Source organism: Lonchura striata, chromosome 3 (assembly GCF_046129695.1).
Source record: "Lonchura striata isolate bLonStr1 chromosome 3, bLonStr1.mat, whole genome shotgun sequence".
NCBI classification, from domain to species: domain Eukaryota; kingdom Metazoa; phylum Chordata; class Aves; order Passeriformes; family Estrildidae; genus Lonchura; species Lonchura striata.
In genome coordinates this window covers 113,384,738-113,399,511 of record NC_134605.1, presented here as the reverse complement: position 1 = coordinate 113,399,511, position 14,774 = coordinate 113,384,738, and the positions used below count along the sequence as shown (strand labels likewise).

The 14,774-nt window shown below is 61.3% G+C and overlaps 1 protein-coding gene across 1 annotated transcript in view; it reads right to left on the bottom strand.

Moving 5' to 3' along the window:
• Positions 1-7,685: 7,685 nt before the first annotated feature.
• The window catches only part of ASXL2 (ASXL transcriptional regulator 2), a 57,129-nt gene continuing 50,040 nt past the window's right edge, over positions 7,686-14,774 (bottom strand). Inside the window, exons 12-15 of the mRNA XM_077782497.1 lie at positions 12,534-13,556; positions 12,314-12,380; positions 9,544-10,048; positions 7,686-9,444 (exon numbers count right to left, since the gene is read on the bottom strand). Of these exons, the coding sequence (XP_077638623.1) occupies positions 7,925-9,444; positions 9,544-10,048; positions 12,314-12,380; positions 12,534-13,556 (3,115 nt within the window). The 3' untranslated portion in view covers positions 7,686-7,924. The remainder of the gene's footprint in view (positions 9,445-9,543; positions 10,049-12,313; positions 12,381-12,533; positions 13,557-14,774) is intronic.

Below are 14,774 nucleotides of genomic sequence, written 5' to 3'. Positions count from 1 at the left end.
TGTTTCTTTCTTTCCCCCAAATCTTGGGACCCCAAGAAGCGAGGGAACTGCAGAATTTATTAGGGCTAAGTAATAAACCAACGTTTTCCCCTTAAAATGTGCCAGAAGGAAATGTAACAGATATCCACAGCTTGTAGAGGCAGGGAATGCTGTTCCCTGTCAGGGGAAGGCAGAAGGAAAGGCCTGAAAACCCAGCAGGACCCAAGGCCTCAGCCCAGATGGTTTTAGTGGGCAGAAGATGGACCACGATGGGGAGCAACGTGTCCAGTGCCCACCCAAGAAGAGAAGGTGGAGAAGGAGCAGCCTCCACCCTAAAACCTCCATCTTGCTCCATATATATATTATATCCTAAACCCCAAACTCTGAGTTTTCCACCCCGTGACATCACACACTCCTAACCAACTCCACACCCACAATCCCAGCGCTCTCAAGGAATTTTGGAAGCCTCTCCAGGGCTCAGGCCACGTGCAGAGCTCTCCTGCGGGTCTGTGCCTTTCAGCACAGAACGCCCAAAACTTTGAGGAGCCAGGGCTCCAACACTGAGGAACTACAGGATTGTGTGTTCACTTCCAAAGAGGGCATTGTGGGAGGAAGAGGAACAGAACCCGTGCAAGGAAGAGGAACAGAATCCGGGGCAGGACATGAGCCACAGGGAAGGATTTTCTCTGGTGCCATGTCCTGAGGGCACAGATATTCCAGTGCCAGGTTGGGAATGGGCTGTGGGGAGCAGCCCTGGATCCTCCTCTGAGACACCAAGGTGGAATTTTATACTCATATAGATATATATTAAAAAAATTTATATGTTCACGTGTGTCCCCCAGGGAGTGCTCCTGGGCTGGGTTAAATGCCCAGAAATCAGCTCACGGACCTGAAGGTGCCTCTGCTTGATCCACACCCCAGCACGTCCCCGACTGCAGCGTGCCTGTCACAGCCTGTGACAGACCCGGGCTGGCAGTGGCCCGGAGGTGCCACGGAGTCCTTGTGGGCACTCATCCTTGGGACAGAGCAGGATCTGTGTCCCTGAGGCTCAAGGCAGTGCCCGTCGCACCCAGCGGGTGCCCGCCATCCCTGGGGAGGCAGGCCTGGAGGAACCTGTGGAGGCTGCAGCATGCTCCCTGCCCGTGGCATCGCAGCCCTGGCATCTGGCCTGGCAGAGCCCACCGCCCTGCCAAGGTGAGACTCCCAGCCCAGCTTCTCCACTCTAAACCCACACCCAGCACCAGAGAGGCCTGAACTGAAGGGACAGGAGACCAGCCGGGCTCACTTTTGAACCGGGAGATGCAGCAGACCCTGGAGTAAGGAACAATTGTGTGGAAGTGCAGCAGCACCAACGCTGCCATTTTATCTCACACCCACTACCTCCAACAGGACACAGCCCCAGGCCTGCTGCTCCCTCTCAGGGCTTTGCAGGGGGAGGAAGCTGGGATCAAGAGGCCTGGGATGAAGGCAGGACATAAAAGAAACAATGGGAAGGATTCCACTGATTGATGAATGGAAAGAGGTATTTGCTTTTACAAATAAGCTTTAGGTTTGCCGATAAATGAAATTGGATATTGAAAGAGGAAAGAAACAATGGGGGGAAACCCTAAATTAAAAATTAAAAGAGAGGGTTACAGATTAGAGAGAAATCTCTGGTAGCAGGCATATTGGGAAGTCTGCACCTCTCAAGTACTTCAGCCAATGGGGAGAGAGAGAAGGGAAATGCAGCCGGGAAATTGGGATAAAAAGGAGGAGGCTGCATCCTCCAAAACTTGGGGCACCCCAGGGGAATGCCCCATGGCCTCTCCCTTTGTTTGAATAAAGTGAAAGGATTCCTCTGTCTCCGTTTTGGACATAAAGCCCTGATGTTTGCGGGTGAATTTTCCTGACATTTCCTTCCCTGCACACCGCAGGGGCAGGACTGCCGAGCGCAGCTCCGGGTTACACCGGGGATCCCAGGAACACTCCCTGCATTCCACGGAATAAATGGCATTTGGGATTCAGCACTCCCAGTGGGGAGCCCCCAGCCCAGCTCCCGGGTCATCCCAGGTGGATTTATGGCTCAGCCTTCCCCCGACGCTTCGCTCTGGGCTTGTGCTTCCCCACAGAGCTCCCACCCGCTCTCCCCCGGCTCCTTTCCCTCGTTTTTGGGGTTTTAACACTATTACATCTCAGATCCAACCAGCTCAAATACTTTTTAATACATTGAAAATGTAAAATAAAGCATATACGAAGTACATACAGTATATATATATACACATATTTCAAATACTTAAAATTCTTATGTAAAATATGATTTTTTTCTATATTATTTGTGTAAAAATACATTTTCAAATGGTGTCACCTCGATTTTGCTGTACAGACCCTCAAGCCCAATCGAAGTCCCTTTTATAAAGGCAAAAGACAAAGGTTTAGGATTTTTGGAACTATGTTTACAGGCCTGTTGTCCACACAGGAAAAGCCTCTGGGAAACAGTATTGGATTGCTTCTTTGTGAGAATTCCCGTTTTTATTGCATTAATAACGTCAGGAACAGAACCTTCTCAGTTGTGCTGCAGTGAAACCCCCTGGCCCGGCCGAGGAACTGCCCCCGGTACCCTGTGACCACCTCAGAACCCTCCTCTGCCCGCTCTGTCCAGATACTAAAATATAGATTATTTAAAATATATTACTGTAAGCTCTCCGACTCGCTCTGCACGCACAGCAAACATAAGCATCAAAAATCACCGGGGGCCGCTCCGGCTCCGGTCCCGTCCCTGTCCCTGTCCCTGTCCCTGTCCCCTGTCCCTGTCCCTGTCCCATCCCTGTCCTTGTCCCTTGTCCCTGTCCCCTTTCCCCTGTCCCCTGTTCCCTTTTCCCTGTCCCTGTCCCTGTCCCTGTCCCTGTCCCCTTTTCCCTGTCCCCCTTCCCCTGTTCCCTTTCCCCTGTTCCCTTTTCCCTGTCCCTGTCCCCTGTCCCTGTTCCCTTTTCCCTTTCCCTTTCCCCGTCCCTGTCCCTGCCCCCTGTCCGTGTCCCCTTTCCCCTGTTCCCTTTTCCCTGTCCCTGTCCCTTTTCCCTGTCCCTGTCCCCTTTCCCCTGTCCCTGTCCCTGTCTCCTTTCCCCCGGTCCCTGTCCCCTGTCCCCTTTCCCCTGTCCCTGTCCCTGTCCCTGTCCCCTTTTCCCTGTCCCCCTTCCCCTGTTCCCTTTCCCCTGTCCCTGTCCCCTTTTCCCTTTTCCCTGTCCCTGTCCCCTTTCCCCTGCCCCTGTCCCCTTTCCCCTGTTCCCTTTTCCCTGTCCCTGTCCCTGTCCCCTTTTCCCTGTTCCCTTTCCCCTGTCCCCTTTTCCCTTTTCCCTGTCCCTGTCCCCTTTTCCCTGTCCCTTTCCCCTTTTCCCTGTCCCCTTTTCCCTTTCCCCGTCCCTGCCCCTGTCCCTGTCCCCTGTCCCCTTTCCCCTTTTCCCTGTCCCTGTCCCTGTCCCCTGTCCCCTTTCCCCTTTTCCCTGTCCCTGTCCCTGTCCCCTTTCCCCTTTTCCCTTTCCCCTGTCCCCTTTCCCCTGTCCCTGTCCCCTTTTCCCTGTCCCTGTCCCTGTCCCTGTCCCTGTCCCTGCCCCTGTCCCTGTCCCCTGTCCCCTTTCCCCTGTCCCCTTTCCCCTGTCCCTTTCCCCTTTTCCCTGTCCCTGTCCCTGTCCCTGCCCCTGTCCCTGCCCCTGTCCCCTGTCCCCTTTCCCCTTTTCCCCGTCCCCTTTCCCCCGGTCCCTGTCCCTGTCCCTTTCCCCCGGTCCCTGTCCCTGTCCCGGCGCTCGCAGCAGCCGGCGGCGCTCTGCCCTCCGCGGCCGCTGACCCGCGCTAAGCGCTCCGGGAGGCGATGCTCCCACAGCCCCGCTGCGGGAGAGCCCAGCCCCGCTTCATCCTCCCCTGGGCCTCGGCAACCATCGCACGGAGCCGCCCGGAGCGGAGCCCCAGAGCCGCCCCCAGGCCGCCCTCCCGCCGCGGACGGCGTTTGCTGCCTCCCTCCCGAGGGTCCCCCAGAGGGTCCCCCAGAGGATCCCTCCAGAGGATCCCTCCAGAGAGTCCCTCCCGAGGATCCCCCCCAAGGATCCTTCCCAAGGATCCCTCCAGAGGGTTCCTCCCAAGGATCCTTCCCAAGGATCCCCCAGAGGGTCCCTCCCGAGGATCCCCCAGAGGATCCCTCCCAGTAACGACCTGACCAGGAACTGCTGCTCCAGCAGCTGTTTTGTGCAACCAAAAAACAAAACAAAACAAAATCAAACAAAACAAAACCCCAATCCAACTCCCCAACCAGTGCAACTGCTTGGAACCTCCTCCTTCCTGTAAATTCCCGGAGGGAAAATAAAATTCCACACCGAATTCCTTCCCCTGCTGCCCACCCGGCTCAGAACCTGAACCCCCAGGGCTGCGCCGGCACCTCCCGTGCCACAGCCTGGCCGTGGGGTCTGGGGCTGGGAAGCGAAGGTTGGTCAGGCTCTAATTCCAGTTCTGTGTCCTGAAAAGGGGAACTGAAACCTCCTCCCTGCTCAGGTTCCTTTCCCTGCCACAAACACTCTGACATCAGGCTTTGGAAATCCTGGATTTTTGATACCTCCAGTCCCTGCAGTGCCATTAAACTCATTCCTGGGGGACCAAAGTCTAGTGGTTTAAACTCGGTCACGACATCCCTTTATTATAAATCCCGTGTGGAGGTGGATTTGCTGTCGATGGGGAGGAGCCTGAGCAGGGGGACAGGCTGGTCCCACCCAGGAACTCCACAGGATTCCCTGCTGAAGGCATCAGCCCACACCCAACTGCAGCACGTGAACCTTCGGGGTTTTGTCCCCATTCCAGGGATGATTCGCCCAGCCCGATACCCCGGACAAGCTCCTCGCCCTGTGCCCTCTGCTCACCTCGGAGCTGCCCCGGGCTGGGCTCCGAGAATCGAATTCCTCCAAAAGAAACAGCAGCCAGGCAGCCCGAGCCAGGTGTTGATCCGTGAAATGGAACTAAGGCACTGACAAGTGGGAACGCCCGAGCCACCAGCACAATCCCACCCTGGCCAAGGCCAGCTGGGCCACCTCCGTGCCCAGGGTCACCGAGTGTCCCTGCCAGCCCCTCCCGGGGTGGCACGGCCAGATGGGCACCTTCCCACGGGATGGCTCCGGGAATGGCACTGCCCGGCGCTGCCAGGGAGCGGGCACAGCACGCCCAGCCCGTGCCCAGCTGGGAAGGGCTCCAGGGAAACCCAGCAGCAGGAACCAGCCAGGAGGGGACGGTGCTAGAGGAGCCAGGGCAGCTCTGAAGAGCTTCTCCAGCAGCAGCTGAGTGCTCAGGGTCACAGCTCCCTCCTCATCCTCTGCTTCCTCCTCTCCAGCAGCCTGGAAAAGCAGCCTGAGAGGAGCCAAGGAGAGGCCAGAAGTGACCAAGTGTGCACAGAAACCCCTGACTCTCCCTGAAGACTCTGTCAGCTGCACATCAGCCTCTCCAGGGCTGTCCCAGCCAGGAATGGAAGTGTCCAGGACTACGGGAAGGAGCTTCCCCTCCTGTCCAGGTGAGGCCTGAGGGAGGAGGGGACAGATCCTGCTCTCAGCTCCAAAGCAGCCCACACTGCCTCCCTCCCCAGGCTTACAGAAATGCAGGATTTCCTCTTCCCAGGCAAGAGCTGGGAGTGGGAAGCGGCAGGAACTGGCACAGGCCAGGGGTTCTTGGGCTACCCCATCACCACCAGGGGTGGGAGATGCTCGTGGGGACAACTTTGTGCAATTTTTTAGATTCAGAAGAATCGAGTTATTTTCTAATCCCTAAATGCTCCTCAGCAGGGGATGCCTGAGCAGCGGTGGGGGATCACGTCAGTGGGGGTCACTGCTCTGCAGGAGATTTCAGATGGCAGAACCCAGAGCAGGTGGTGCTGCAGCTCCTGCTGCTGCAGGGGCAGCTGCACCCCCCGGGCAGGGAAACGCTCCTGCTACCACGGGATCGAGTCTGCAACTCCCTTTTCCTTGTCATCACCAGCTAAATCACAGAGTCATGGAATATCCTGGGCTGGAACAAACCCACAGGGATCACCCAGTCCAACTCCTGACCCTGCCACGACACCCCAACAATCCCACCCTGTGCCTGAGAGCGTTGTCCAGAGGCTCCTGGAGCTCTGGCAGCCTTGGGCACCTCTTGTTCCTTGGAAAATCACCCGGGAATTATTTCTGCTCCTCCCCAGCAGCACCAGGCTCCCAGGGAGAAGGGGAGGGGAGCAGTAGTACGAAGGAGAGGGGAAGGGGAGGCTGAGGACCCCGTGCACCACTCAGCTGCCCCACTGCCGTGGGAGTATTGCTTCAGCTTAGAAAGGCCTTTGGATTAAAAGTGAATTCAGTGCTTTTCCATCAAAAACATAGACAGCTCTGTTCCCTGACCAGGATGCAGCAAGAACAGCCCTCGGGTGACTCGTGCTCCATCAGCTCCCGGGGACACGGGGCCTCGGTGCTTCCACCTCCTGACGGGGAGCCACCAGTGTCCCCAGGCAGCTCTGAGGGCTGCCCCAGCACCCCCCCTCAGCTGGGCTGAGCCCAGCCCAATTTGGTATTTCAAACACAACGAGCCGCCCAACAAGGCCCAGGCAGACACTCAAGTGCCTTTCCCCACACCCAGGAAATACAAAATCTTGGATAGAACCTGGAGATGTCTGACCATGGAGGTGCTTGGATGAGAACAAAACACTTCCCACCTGCCCCTGTGTCCCAGCAGCTGGCTCTGGGCCATGGGATGGCAGCTCCAGCCCTGGGAATGCCCAGGGGAGCAGATTCCTGCCAGCCCTGGGAATGCCCAGGAGAGCAGATTCCTGCCTGCCCTGGGAATGCCAGGAGAGCAGATTCCTGCCAGCCCTGGGAATGCCCAGGGGAGCAGATTCCTGCCAGCCCTGGGAATGCCCAGGGGAGCAATTCCTGCCAGCCCTGGGAATGCCCAGGGGAGCAGATTCCTGCCTGCCCTGGGAATGCCCAGGAGCACAATTCCTGGCAGCCCTGGGAATGCCCAGGGGAGCAGATTCCTGCCTGCCCTGGGAATGCCCAGGAGCACAATTCCTGCCAGCCCTGGGAATGCCCAGGGGAGCAGATTCCTGCCTGCCCTGGGAATGCCCAGGAGAGCAGATTCCTGCCAGCCCTGGGAATGCCCAGGAGCACAATTCCTGCCCGCTCTGGGAAAGCCCAGGGGAGCAGATTCCTGCCAGCCCTGGGAATGCCCAGGAGCACAATTCCTGGCAGCCCTGGGAATGCCCAGGGGAGCAGATTCCTGCCTGCCCTGGGAATGCCCAGGAGCACAATTCCTGGCCGCCCTGCCCGGCCAGGCTGGGCTGTGTGAGCCCTGCCCCTGGTGCTCCCAGGCCTGAGCTGTTTGGTGACTCCCAGGGCCAGCCCAGCTCCCTGCAGCTCCAGCAGCAGCACACCCAGCTGGGTTCTGGGGCATCTGCAGACCAGGAACGCCAGCCCGCACTGCACGGCCCGGGAGCCTCTGGCCAGAGGGAAGGGCAAAGCAGGGAAAGGCTGGCACGGCATCGGGGCTGCTCCAGCTCCCAGGGACCTGAGGCGGGAGCAGCTCCTGCCTCGCTGCTCCATGGCCACGGATTGTCCCGTTCCCTCTGCCAGGAGAGCACCAGCAATGGGCTGGATCCCCCCGGGGAGAGCAGAGCTCAGCGAGCGTGCTCGGAGCAGGCTGGGGTTACTGGAACTGCAGTAAAGTCAAACGCTATCTCCTAAAAGATTGAAAAAATATCTTTAAACAAAATAATGTGGCCTATTTACATAATTCCTTAAGTGCAAACTCTTGTCACAATTAACGCGATTTCGACTCCCTGTACAAGAAGGTGCTCTTTCGTTAATGAAAGAAGGACTCGAACTCTGCATTCCTGATTCAGTGACGTGTCTCTTGTGCAAGGCAGTAAAATTCCTGTTTCTTCCCGAGATTCTTGCGAAGGCGGCCCCCGAAGGCGTTACCGCACCACCAGGCAGGAGACGCAGAGCTTGGAGGGGCCGATGCAGTCGTCGTGGCAGAAGGCGCCGCAGCCCTTGCACATGATCATGGCTTTCAACCTGCAGTAGCATTTGGAAGGGGCATCCTCCACGGCGCCGTCCTCGGCGAACGCCTGCACCGGGAGGCTCTGCCCGTGGCCGCCGGCGCTCGCGGCCTGCCCGGCGGGGATGGCGGTGACGGTCACGGAGAAGGACATGACGTTGCCCATGGAGCTGGCCAGCTGGCTGCACTCGCTGACGAGCGAGCCCCGGCCCACGTCGGGCGAGGTGGAGACGTTGATGGTGCCGCTGTAGCTGGGCCCCAGGAGCTGCGCCCCGGCGCCCCCGGGCAGCTTCGGGGGGTGCGGGGCCGGGAGCAGCGGGGGCTGCGCCGGGTCCGGGGACGGCGCGGGGGGCCCCAAGAGCTCCCTGCCGCCGTGGCCCTTGCCCCTCATGGCGTGGGCCATCTGCTCCTGTGCCGCCTGCAGCAGGTCCCGGGCCAGCGCCGCGCCGTCCAGCGCCGGCGCCTTCTCCTCGGCCGCCGGGGCCGGCTCGGCCTTGGCCCCCAGGGAGCCGGGGCCGGTGCCCCGTGAGCCCTGCTCCTTCTCCCCGTGCTCCTCGTCGATGCCGACGCGCTCCCGTTCATCGCCGGAGCTCTCGGCCGCGTCCTCCTCGCCGCTGCTGCCCGGGCCGAGCTCGGCCCCGGCGCCCTCGGCGGGGCTGCTCAGCCCCACGCGGGGCTCGGGGTTCAGGGAGAAGCCTCTCCTCAAGCTCTCCGAGCCGCGGCCGTACGTGGAGATGTTGAGCAGGTAGTGCCCGGACATGGCAGGCTTGGACGTCCTCCTGCCCGTGAAGCCCAGCATGAATCTCTGGCTGGTGGAGCCGTTTTCCACCGGGAAACCTGAGTGTGGGAGGTTCAGCTGCGAGGGCTGAAGGACGGGCAGCAGGTTCTGCCTCTGCACCCTCTTGATGAGAGTCTGCAGGATCTGCTCCTGGGTGGATTGGCTCAGAGCCTCGTGGCCCTGGTGCTGCTCAGCACCGGGGTCCTTTCCCGAGGGGAGCGGGAAGGTCCTTGGAACGTGAGGCAGAGGCCGGTTCTGGCAGAAGATGTTCCCGAGCTGCTGCGGGGGCAAACCCGACGGCCTGTCCCCCGCCTCGGCGCCGCTCCCCGCCGCACCGGGAGCTGCCGCCCCCTTCTCTTCCTGAGGAGCCACGGGCACAGTTCTCGTTTCTGCTTTGGTCAGCGGCTTGGGCAGGATCTGCTCCAGAGGGACGCTCTTGCCCTGGAGCAGCTGGGTGACCAAAGGGTTGTTGGCAGGAATGCTGGAGCTGGCTTGGGGCAGGGCCCCACCGGGGGCAGGTTTGAGGCTGGGCGCTACGGAGGAGCTGCCGGAGCGGGGGACAGGAGCGCCCACGGCTCCAGCCCGGCCTCCGGGGCCCGTGGGCGGCCAGGGGGACACCAGAGGGGAGGATTTGCCTTCGGGAAGGTCACAGCCGCTCCCTGCCGAGGCTCCCGGGGCTCCGCCGCCGCAGCCGGGCCCGTTCCCGGGGCCCGGAGGCGCCGTCCCTGCCCGGTCCCCGCCGGGGGTGCCCGGGGAGCCGGGGGTGGCCGTGCCCCGCGGGGCGCTCGGCGCGGCCCCCGCGCCGCTCCCTAGCGCCGGGGCAGCCGCGGGGGCCCCTGGCTGTAGTTGTGCTCCAGGAGGATGGCGAGCGGCCCCCGGCTCCGCCTGGCTCCCCAGCTGCGCGCGGGACCCCGCGCCGCGGGGAAGAAACCTTCTCGAACCTCCCCCGCTTCCAGCTCCTGCCAGCTCCAGCGCCTCTGCTCCAGCCGCAGCTTGGGGGGCTCCGCCGGGGTCTCTCCCGTCTGCCCCCCTGCCCGGGGGTCTCCCCCCGCCCGGGCCGGGCCCCGGCACGGCTCCCCCGGCCGAGGCGGCGGCGGCGGCGGCCGCTGCCCTCTGAGCCTTGGCCTGCTGGGCTCTCGCCTTGATGTCGGCCAAGGTCCTGGCCCCTGTCCTGCCCGGACTGCTGAGGGAGAGGGGGAAGCGTGCCCTGGGAGAGACCTGGCCCGCGGGAAATGGCATCGGCGAGATTCTGGACACGGGAATCTGCAAGAGAGCAGGAGAAAAGCACAGCTGAGACACGGGGAGCACCCGACCCACGGCTTCGTGTTCGCAGGTTCCTCTGAGAGAACCGGTGGTGGTCGTGGAGAAATCCCTTTGGAGAAACCCCTCCTATCCCTGCCTCGAGACAAGAGACCTGTCCGAGCCCCGCACGCCTCCCGCGCAGTTTTGGGGTGCTGCAAACGCCGTGGCTCTGAGTGGAGCTCACCCCTCGTGCCACCCCAGAGCCCCCAGGCTCCCTCCCTGAGGGGCTGATCCAGCCCCTGCCCTGTCAGCCCCTGTTCCGCTGTTCAACGTTATTCAGATGTAATTTCAGATCTAATTTTGTATTCAGATGTCCTTTGAAAGATGTCACCGTCCTGCTGGACTCAGCCTTGCTCCTCCCTCCTGCTCACCCATCATTTGTCTCCTCAGTGCCTTTCTACAAAGCCATAATAATCTCCTGATCCAGAGAAAAAATGACAGTAATTTACTCTTTCCTTCTAAAACATTTTCCCCAATGTCCCAGCTGACTTTCCCCATGTTTGCTTCCCCAACATATGTGCCCTGTGCTGAGCCTGGTGATGCTCCCCTGCAGAGATCTCAGGGAGTTCATTTGAGGTTACATTTATTTTCAATATCCATAAAATCCTCGCTGGATCCCACTGAGCTCTGATCTAGCATTTCACCATTTTTGGGGGATGACATGTCTTGGGGACATGTCTGTCCCCATTTTGCCCTGCTTTGCAAGGGAAACTATTCACAATTACCTTTGATTTGCTCTGCTGTTAAATTAAATCCCACCTTTGTTGCCCTGGCAGGCCAGCCCTCGCTCCTGCATGGTATTCCAGACCTTTTTTATGAACAGCTTCCCCATGTGAAACTGAGTTTCACTGATGCCTTCCTGCCTTGGTGCCGTTCTTATTAACACGGTGAGAACGATGAGCTGCTTTGAAAGTTTTGAGCTGGCAGCCTTTCAGTACAGAAGGGTGTGAACAGGGGAGCAGAATTCCTGGGACACACAGGAATACAGAATTCCGCTTCTGCCTAAGGGCCCGGAGCAGCGGGGGCTCCCCAAGCCTGGAGAGCTCCTGTCCTGCTGCCTCCCGTGCCCATCCCAGCAGGGGCCAATCCCTCCTTCCTTCCCCAGGTGAGTTCTTGCAAAGGCTCAGCAGCCAAGGGGCCTCTGCTCCTGAGATGGTCCCCAAAATTCTCCTGCCTTGGCACTGCAGCGCTACCAGCCAGCCTGCAGCGCTGCCGGAGCCTCTGGTTTCCAGCACGGCGCCTGGGCTGGCTGCAGGGGAGCCTGGGCTGGCTGCAGGGGAGCCTGGGCTGGCTGCAGGGGAGCCTGGGCTGGCTGCAGGGGAGCCTGGATGGCTGCAGGGGAGCCCCGATGGCTGCAGGGGAGCCCCAATGGCTGCAGGGGAGCCTGGATGGCTGCAGGGGAGCCTGGATGGCTGCAGGGGAGCCCCCATGGCTGCAGGGGAGCCCCCATGGCTGCAGGGGAGCCTGGATGGCTGCAGGGGAGCCTGGGCTGGCTGCAGGGGAGCCCCGATGGCTGCAGGGGAGCCTGGATGGCTGCAGGGGAGCCCCGATGGCTGCAGGGGAGCCTGGATGGCTGCAGGGGAGCCCCGATGGCTGCAGGGGAGCCCCAATGGCTGCAGGGGAGCCTGGATGGCTGCAGGGGAGCCTGGATGGCTGCAGGGGAGCCCCCATGGCTGCAGGGGAGCCCCCATGGCTGCAGGGGAGTCCCGATGGCTGCAGGGGAGCCTGGGCTGGCTGCAGGGGAGCCCCGATGGCTGCAGGGGAGTCCCGATGGCTGCAGGGGAGTCCCGATGGCTGCAGGGGAGTCCCGATGGCTGCAGGGGAGCCTGGATGGCTGCAGGGGAGCCTGGATGGCTGCAGGGGAGCCCCCATGGCTGCAGGGGAGCCTGGATGGCTGCAGGGGAGCCTGGATGGCTGCAGGGGAGCCCCGATGGCTGCAGGGGAGTCCCGATGGCTGCAGGGGAGTCCCGATGGCTGCAGGGGAGCCCGGATGGCTCCCCTGGCTCTGGCTGTCCCCAGCTGCCAGGCTGCTGCTCTGCTGGCTGTCCCTCTCTGTCACCAGGGCCCTGCAGAGCCCCTGCAGCTCTCCCTGTCTGCAGCCTGGCACAGCAGGAGCTGTCCCTGCTGTGGGTGGGCTCTGAGGTCCTTTCCCCCCGCTGAACCCCCGGTTTGGGGCTCAGTGGCCCAGGGGAGCCCCAGCCGTGGCTCCATCCCCACCGGGCTCACCTTGAGCGGGGGCACCCGCGGCACCGCCGCCTCCGCGCCGGGAAAGGGCTGGCTCCGAAAGGCCTGCAGCTGCTGCTGCTGCTGCTGCTGCTGCTGCTGCTGCTGCTGCTGCTGCTGCTGCAGCTGCTGCTGCTGCTGCTGCTGCTGCTGCTGCTGCTGCAGCTGCTGCTGCTGCTGCTGCAGGTGCTGCTGCTGCTGCTGCTGCTGGTGCTGCTGCTGCTGCTGCTGGCAGGGCTCGGCCACTCGGGGCTTCTTCTCGGGGCTGCCCGGGGCTTCCTCCCTGCTCTCCGCCTTCCTCTTGTGGGCCTCCAGCCCGACCTCCATGGCCTCGCTCCCGGGGGGCTCCTTCTCCTTCTCCTTCTCCTTCTCCTTCTCCTTCTCCTTCTCCTTCTCCTTCTCCTTCTCCTTCTCCTTCTCCTTCTCCTTCTCCTTCTCCTTCTCCTTCTCCTTCTCCTTCTCCTTCTCCTTCTCCTTCTCCGGCGTGGCCGGGGCTGCCGCGGGGCTCTGCGCCTTCGCCGCTCCTCCGGCCGCCTCGGGGCTCTTTGGTTTGCTCGGGGCACCCAGAGGTTCCTTTCCTGGCACCTCTTTCGCCAGCCCAGGCCTCCTCTGCTCCTCTGCCCGGGGGCAGGAGGCAATGGGGGGTTTCTGGGGCTGGGCTTCCCCGTGGGCTCTGTCCCTCTCCTGGGCTCTGTCCCTCTCGAGGGCTCTGTCCCTCTCCTGGGCTCTGTCCCTCTCCTGGGCTCTGTCCCTCTCGAGGGCTCTGTCCCTCTCGTGGGCTCTGTCCCTCTCGAGGGCTCTGTCCCTCTCATGGGCTCTGTCCCTCTCCTGGGCTCTGTCCCTCTCGAGGGCTCTGTCCCTCTCATGGGCTCTGTCCCTCTCCTGGGCTCTGTCCCTCTCGAGGGCTCTGTCCCTCTCATGGGCTCTGTCCCTCTCCTGGGCTCTGTCTCTCTCGAGGGCTCTGTCCCTCTCATGGGCTCTGTCCCTCTCCTGGGCTCTGTCCCTCTCCTGGGCTCTGTCCCTCTCATGGGCTCTGTCCCGCTCGGCTCTCGCCGCTCGCCGCTCCGGGGACGCCTCGGCCGCCTCGGGCTGCAGCTCCTCTCTGCCCTCCTGCCCCGCTGTGCCCCCAGGCTCCGAGGGGGACGTGCCCCGCTCCCGGCGTGGGGCCGGGGGGCTGCGGGGCCGGCCGGGCTCTGCCTCGGGCTGCGCCGTCAGTCGCTGCGACTCCTCGGGGCTCAGCCCAGAACTGCCAAGGAAAAGAGAGTTTGCTCTGTAAAACATCCCTGCAAAAGCATCCCGTCCTCAGGGAAACTGCGGCAGCATTCGCTAAATAAACTCCCGAAATAAATGTCTCGCACACACCCAGTTCTGTGCCACGATCAGCGAGAACCTTCCCCACTGATAATCCTTCACGGGAAACAGAAATCAGCATCAACAGCAAAATGCAAGACATGGAACACTGGGTAGCTCCAGGCCTGTTCCAGACACCAATTTTCCAGGCTGCAAACTCCAAGGGTTTGGCCAAGAGTGAATATTTCCCTGTATGAGCCCCCAGTGCAGCACGGGAGCAGCGTCCCACGGTGACACTGGCAAGGAAGGGTCCCACCACCCCTTCGGGAGGAACTCGGGCTCTAATTCCCAGAGTGATGTCTGGGATTAATTCCTTCTGGATTCACTTCATCCATCCCTCTCAATGATTTGTCAAATTGGGTTTTTTTCCCCCAAACACAACCCTGTGAAGGTCTGGTGAATCCGTGGATTGGTTCCCCCCAGAGAAGTTCCCAGGGGCTGGAGGGAACTGAGCTCCTGCTCTTGCCCACGTCCCCTCCACGCTGTCCTGTGTCCCCTGTTGTCACCTCCCCACCTGGCCCAGGTGGCTGATGAAGCTCCTGGTGAGCTGCACTCCCAGCCTGGTGTATCCCTGTAGTTGTTCCTACAGCTTGTAGGGACATCCCCCACCACCTGGCTCCCCACAGCATCCCAACCACGCCAGGAATGCCAGGAATACCCCGAAGGCCCTGGAGGGTTAAAACACCCACGAGGAATGGGAGGCACAGTGGCTAGCAGGGGGGACACCCCAAAACCTGGCATGGTGTAGGGTTACAAATTCCTGGCCAGTTTTTACACCTGTGTGCTCCTTCCCAGGTCTCCCAGCACCTCGCTCAGAAACCCCAAATCCTCCCTGTAGCCCCGAAGGATGGCAAACCCCTGAAGCAAGAGGAGGCAGAGAATAAAAGCCCAGCAGATTCGGGGGTTTAACGGGGTGGTGTGGGGTTGGAGTTGTGGGATTGCAGGTCCTGAGCCTGAGGTGGGACACACTGGGCCACCCCAGCAGCAGGAGAGCCCTGGGGGTGGCTCCAAGCAAGGAGGGGAAGAGGAGTGACATGCCAGGACACCCTGCACTGCACGAAGGGAGACAAACCTCCCACCCGACCTGGATCCCACCAGCATTTCCAATTTCCTG